General features: G+C 46.1%; 1 protein-coding gene across 1 annotated transcript in view; it reads right to left on the bottom strand.

The window, feature by feature from the left end:
• Window positions 1-219: 219 nt before the first annotated feature.
• The window catches only part of LOC136844609 (uncharacterized), a 558-nt gene continuing 534 nt past the window's right edge, over window positions 220-243 (bottom strand). Inside the window, exon 1 of the mRNA XM_067113896.1 lies at window positions 220-243. This exon is cut by the window's right edge and continues 534 nt beyond it. Within this exon, the coding sequence (XP_066969997.1) occupies window positions 220-243 (24 nt within the window).

Here is a 243-nt window from a genome sequence, read left to right as displayed (position 1 = left end):
CATTTTGCCTAGCTGTGTCTTGGCAAAGACACCACCATCAGACTCGGACCCTAGGGCACCTACATCCACTTACCGGAACTTGTACTTAGCGTCAACAACTCCTAGTAGAATGACAGAGTAGAACTTCTCATAATTATAATAATGAGTTCCTCCAGAAGCTGGGTTCTGGATGCGAATGTGTTTCCCGTCTATTGTTCCAAGGGTGTGTGGGAAATTCCATCATTCCTCAAACCCAAGGGCTAC

This window comes from Macrobrachium rosenbergii, chromosome 13 (assembly GCF_040412425.1).
Source record: "Macrobrachium rosenbergii isolate ZJJX-2024 chromosome 13, ASM4041242v1, whole genome shotgun sequence".
NCBI classification, from domain to species: domain Eukaryota; kingdom Metazoa; phylum Arthropoda; class Malacostraca; order Decapoda; family Palaemonidae; genus Macrobrachium; species Macrobrachium rosenbergii.
Note: the sequence above shows the minus strand (reverse complement) of the source record. Positions and strands in the feature narration are given on the sequence as shown.